Source organism: Microtus ochrogaster, chromosome 10, assembly GCF_000317375.1.
Source record: "Microtus ochrogaster isolate Prairie Vole_2 chromosome 10, MicOch1.0, whole genome shotgun sequence".
Classification (NCBI taxonomy): Eukaryota; Metazoa; Chordata; class Mammalia; order Rodentia; family Cricetidae; genus Microtus; species Microtus ochrogaster.
Genome location: NC_022016.1, coordinates 57,455,612 through 57,461,433, shown reverse-complemented (window position 1 = coordinate 57,461,433; position 5,822 = coordinate 57,455,612). Strand labels below are relative to the sequence as shown.

At 42.1% G+C, this 5,822-nt stretch overlaps 1 protein-coding gene across 1 annotated transcript in view; it reads left to right on the top strand.

Annotated features, from left to right (window-relative positions):
* Zmym6 (zinc finger MYM-type containing 6) overlaps nucleotides 1-5,400 on the top strand; it is a 45,220-nt gene extending 39,820 nt beyond the window's left edge. Inside the window, exons 14-15 of the mRNA XM_005353226.3 lie at nucleotides 1,045-1,189; nucleotides 3,454-5,400. Coding sequence (XP_005353283.1) covers nucleotides 1,045-1,189; nucleotides 3,454-5,282 — 1,974 coding nt within the window. The 3' untranslated portion in view covers nucleotides 5,283-5,400. The remainder of the gene's footprint in view (nucleotides 1-1,044; nucleotides 1,190-3,453) is intronic.
* Nucleotides 5,401-5,822: the final 422 nt, after the last annotated feature.

Below are 5,822 nucleotides of genomic sequence, written 5' to 3'. Positions count from 1 at the left end.
ACTTTCTTTCAGCCGGTTGATGGTGGCGCACGCCTGTAATCCCAGCACTTGGGAGGCAGAGGCAGGTGGATCTCTGGACTTTTTGTTGTTGTTTTTGTTTGGAGACAGGGTTTTTCTGTGTAGTCTTGGCTGTCCTGGAACCAACCTGGCCTCAAACTCAAGAGATCCACTTACGGAGAGCTGGGATTAAAGCTGTGCTTTACCAACACCCAGCCTAGTTGAGATCTGTAATCAATAGAGATTATATATTATTTTGTGGAGCCTGTTTATTTTTAAAAAATAATTACCCTTAGCAGCAAATGTTTTTTCTTTATTTGGCTATTTCAGTTGTATTTTAGGCAGAGTAATTTGTGTGTGTATGCGTGTGTACTAGGGATTGAACGGAGGGCCTTACCCATTCTAGACATATCCGTCTTCCAGAATTTTTTTTTTTATAGAAACAATGAATGGAGCCTATGCTGATTAGGAGTTAGTGGTTGTCTTAGTTATTTTTAAGTTGCTGTGACAAACACCATGGCCAAGGCAGCATGTAAAGTGGAGCATTTAATTTGGGGTACAGTTTCAGAGGGCTAGAGTTAATGATGATGGGGCAAAAGCATGGCAGCAAGAATAGCTGAGACCCACATCTTGATGGTTTCAGAGCTTTGGTTCATTACCGTCACGCTGTGACATGGTGGTGCGGGCAGCCGTGCCTCTGGAGATGGATCTGAGAGTCCCACATCTTGACCCGCAGGCAACAGGAAGGGGTCTGTCCCACTGGGCATGGCTTGAGCACATCTGAGGCCTCAAAGCCCACCTCCACAGTCACACACTCACTCTAACAACAGTACGCCTTCTCAGCAAAGCCACACCTCCTAATAGTGCCACTTCCTCTGGGGGCCATTTTCTTTCAAACCATCACAGTGTTTTTGTTATTTTCTACCTCAAAGTGCTTTCTGTTTGTAACTGCTCTTCTACAGGATAACACACTGCTTTTCATCTGATAGCAGTATGGTTGTTGAAAAGTTACTAAAAACACTGGCCTGTGGATTTGTTTCTAACTAGGGAAGTACACTGGTAGCTGATGAGACACTCCAGTGTTTGCAGCCTCGCAGGCTTCAGAAGAACAAAGGCATATTGTGCAGGCCAGGCACACAGACCAAAGCTACCTCTTGCAGACCACACACCCACCATGTTGAATGCCAGACAGGTAAGTGTCCTGGCACCTTGTATAAGGTTTGCTTTCTGATTTTTTTTTTTAATAAAAAGGTAAAGACAGCAATTCTTGAGTGTGAAATGTTAGCATGGTACAAATCCATATGCACATAAAATACTGTGTGTAGAGTTAAGCATTTCACACATGTACATGCTCTCTCAAATGTTTAGATAAGCCGTTATAATTACTGACATACATATTTGCTTAAAAGAATTTGTGATTGAGCCTTAGTTCTTTCTCTTTCTCGCTCTCCTCTTTTTAAACGCTGCATTTAACCAAAAAAAAAAAAAAATTAAAATAAAATAAAAGCCGGGTGGTGGCGGCGCACGCCTTTAATCCCAGCACTTGGGAGGCAGAGACAGGCAGATCTCTGTGAGTTCGAGACCAGCCTGGTCTACAAGAGCTAGTTCCGGGACAGGCTCCAAAACCACAGAGAAACCCTGTCTCAAAAAACCAAAAAAAAAAAAAAAATTAAAATAAACGCTGCATTTAATTATTCAATTATCAGTTGTTGAGAGAACAGATAATGCTCTGGTGTGTTGGTGGTAGAAAATGTGAACTCCTGCATGGGAAGCTGTAAAGCATTGCCCCAGTCAGTGGTAGTGCCTTACTCCCATATTCCTATGTTTTTAATTACTTTAGTAGCTAGGTAGCTCTGCCCAAAGTTGTGTGTGTGTGTCAAATTCAGAGCTTTGCGTTGATCACAGAGCTATAGCCTAGGTTCTTCCATTTCTAACAATAACCCTGTCTCACAGACTAACCAAAGGGGCTTCTGAACATTGGGGCTCCTCCACAGACCCTGGGTTAGGCCCAAACCACACCTAGACACCTATTTTCACAGAGATCCTTTACTAAGCATGCAGAAAAACAACAGCAAATGACCTTGCAGTGTAATTTGTAAGAGGAGAAAAAGGGGAGGCCTATGTTAGAATGGGATAGGATGTGGTGGTAAAGGAGATAGAGAATGAGAGAGAAGGGAACAAGAAAAGGGGACAGGGGTATTTGTCCCAGAGGAACAAAGGACTGCCTCTGGAGAAAGGAGAGACAGATGTGGCCCATAGGCAGATGGCAGTTTATAAAGGTAAAATGGGAATCTCTGTGTTAGGATGAGGTGTTTAATTTTAACTGGACATGTTAATTAGATGAGCCAAAGGAGGCTTCTGATTGCTGGACTTCAGTACTTTGACAGCCGGACCTTGGTAGTCAGCCTTAGGAGGAGGAAGTGGCAAACTAAGGGAGTGGACCTTGGTGACTAGTTTTAGGAATGTAACCTAAAGATTTTTAGCAAGGCAGAGGGAATGAGGGAGGAGAACAAAGCCTGCCAGAGCCATGCTCACCATGCTCAAGCTGGCCAGGTCCCTTCCCTAACGTATATGTAAAATGCCCAGTCTGGAGCTGGGTGTTGTGGTGAAGTTACTGTACTCCCAGCTATTTGGGAGACTGAGGCAGGAAATCTTGAGTTCAAGGCCAGCTTGGGCCGCACACCAAGAGCCTGTCTCTAAATAAATAGATAAAGCTTACTCGCTAAAAGTAATCATTGATATTTTACATGGGTATCTCATGTAATGTCACAGACTGATCTCAGACTGGACGTATAGCTGAGGATGACCTTAAGCTCCTGATCCTCCTGCCTTTGGCTCCTAAGTGCTGGATTACAGGAGTGTGCTACCATTCCTAGCCCTACTTAGGGATTCTGTTGTATTTTATTTTGTTTGTTTTATTTTGTACTTGTCTGTACATGCTTGGGAGCATGCCACAGTGTATATGTGGAACACTTGTAGAAGCTGTTACATCCATCCACCTTGTCAAGCTTGGTAGCAAGTACCTTTGCTTGCTGAGCCATCTCACTGTCCCCTGCATTAAGATTCTTAAAAGAGCCTGGTGGTGGTGAATCCCAGCACTCAGGAGGCAGAGGAAGGTGGATCTCTCTGAGTTTGAGGCCAGCCTGGTCTACAGAGCAAGTGCTAGGACAGCCAAGTCTACACAGAGAAGCCATGTCTCTAACCCCCATGCTCCCAAAAAGGGCATAGATGGTAGTATACACAGTACAATCAAACTCCTAAGATTGGCCTTTAGATTTTATATGTAGTATGTTGTTTTATATTGATGCTAAGGATTGGATCCAGGGTGACATCTCAGATAAAGTGCTACCACTGAACTGTTCTCTAATCCCTAAAGTTAATGTTAATCCATCTTGCTAATGGAATTTTGTTCAGGTTCTCATAACACAAGTGTTCATATTTAAATATTTCCTTCAGATTTACCTCTGCCAAATGGGGAAAACGAAGAACCTGATTCTCCACTTGCAAAGAAGAAAAGAGTGGACTTTATCCAGACTTGTGATGCACAATATATAAAATCTGGTTTTATTATCTGTTCTGAATCAGAGGAAAGTCCACCAAGAGCACAGTGTGTCATTTGTGGAGAGATCTTACCTCAAGAAAGCGTGATGTCAGTCAGTCTCTCTAACCACTTGAAGGAAAAACATTCTGAGTTAGAGAACAAGCCAGGAGACTTTTTTGAGGAAAAATCAGTTGAAATCGAATGTCAAAACAGTCCTTTAAAACAGTGTTTACTAGTTGAAGAGTCGCTTGTGAAAACTTCTTATTTAATTGCTTTCCAAATTGCTGCCAGGAAGAAGCCGTTATCTATCGCTGAAGAAATAATTAAACCGTATTTAGTAGAAATGTGTTCAGAAGTTTTGGGTTCAAGTGCTGGAGACAAAATGAAAACCATCCCTCTTTCCAATAACACAATTGGATGCAGGATCAACAAGCTGTCTGCAGACATTGAAGACCAGCTGGTTCAGAAGGTCAGAGAATCCCAGTGGTTTGCCCTTCAGATAGATGAGTCAGCGGAGACCTCAGACGGCACCCTTCTCCTCTGCTATGTTCGCTTCATCGATTATGCATGTGGGGATGTGAAAGAAGAATTGTTATTTTGTACTGAAATGTCTTCTCCGAGCACAGATCTTGAAGCGTTTGAGCTAATAGATAAATATATTGATAGTAGATCTCTGAGTTGGACCCATTGTGTTGGTTTCTGTACTGATGGGGCCACAAGCATGACTGATAGATGTTCTCGTTTAAAGTCAAAAATTCAAGAAGTTACCAAGAATGCAGTGACATTCACACACTGTTTCATTCACCGCGAACACTTAGCAACAGAAAAGCTATCTCCATGCTTACATGAAATCCTTTTGCAGTCAGCACAAATTTTAAGCTTTGTAAAGAACGGTGCCTCAGATTCACAAATGTTGACGACTCTGTGTGAAGAGATGGGATCGGAGCATGTGAACTTACCGCTTAATGCTGAAGTTCGTTGGCTGTCGAAAGGGAGAATTTTAACAAGATTATTTGAACTGAGACATGAAATTGAAATACTTTTAAATCAAAGGCATTCAGATTTGGCCAGATATTTTCAAGACAAGGAATGGGTTGCAAAGCTAGCCTATTTAGCAGATATGTTTTCACTTATAAATAAGTTAAATTCTGCTCTCCAAGGGACCGTGGCTACTCTTTTCAATTTGTATAACAAAGTCGACATATTTAAGAAAAAGCTAAAAATGTGGGTGGAGCGCACACGAGAGAATGATTATGACATGTTCCCTTTGTTTTCTGAGTTCTTAGACTCCTCAGATGTGAGTGTGAGAAGCATCACTGGCATTATTATTGAGCACTTAGAAGGACTTGCTCAGGTTTTCCATGACTGCTACCCCCCACAAGAGGACTTACGTTTGGGAAATCTGTGGCTCGTTGATCCCTTTGCCAGTCACCAGAATAACAACCTCACTGACTCTGAAGAAGAAAAATTAGCGGCATTATCTTTGGATACGAGTCTACAGTCAGCTTATAAATCAATGTCTGTAACTCAGTTTTGGGTAAGCGCAAAGACAAGCTACCCAGAGCTCCATGAAAAGGCAGTGAAACTCTTGCTGCCCTTTTCCACCGTCTGTCTATGTGATGCCACCTTTTCAGCCTTGACTGCATCAAAACAAAGGAACCTGCTGGGTTTTGGTTCTGCCCTAAGACTTGCAGTCACGTCATTAGTTCCAAGGATTGAAAAATTGGTAAAGGAAAAAGAGTAGTATCCATATTGCTTATCGTCAGAGTCTTTAATTTTGTGTTAAATTTTGTATAAGTATCCTAAAATACATTTGCTAATGTATTTGTATTTTCAGTGATTAAATGTTTTAATAATTTTTCCTTTGTTGTAGAGGGATTTAAGAGTTATGGAACTTAAACATAATTATGTATAATTTTAATAACACAAGGGAGAAAATTTAGCCTTTATATTGGTGATTGCTCTTGGGGTTTCAAAGGAAACGTCTTGCTTAGGGAGTTCTCCAAGAGACCAGGCTAACCTGCTTGTCCCAATACATCAGTTAGAGGTAAGCTTTGGTGAAGGCCAGAGAAGGACTTGGGTTAGCAGAGCAGGTTGAGGAGATCGGGTTGACTCAGTGATCCCACCTCAGCCCTTTGTTTTGTTTTTTGTTTTGAGACAGGGTCTTTCTACATAGCCTTGGCTGTCTCGGAATTCATTATGTAGACCCACTGCCTCTCCCCATCTCCCCATACCTCCCTCCCCCAGTGCTGGGATTAAAGGTGTTGGACTCCCACCTTAGTCC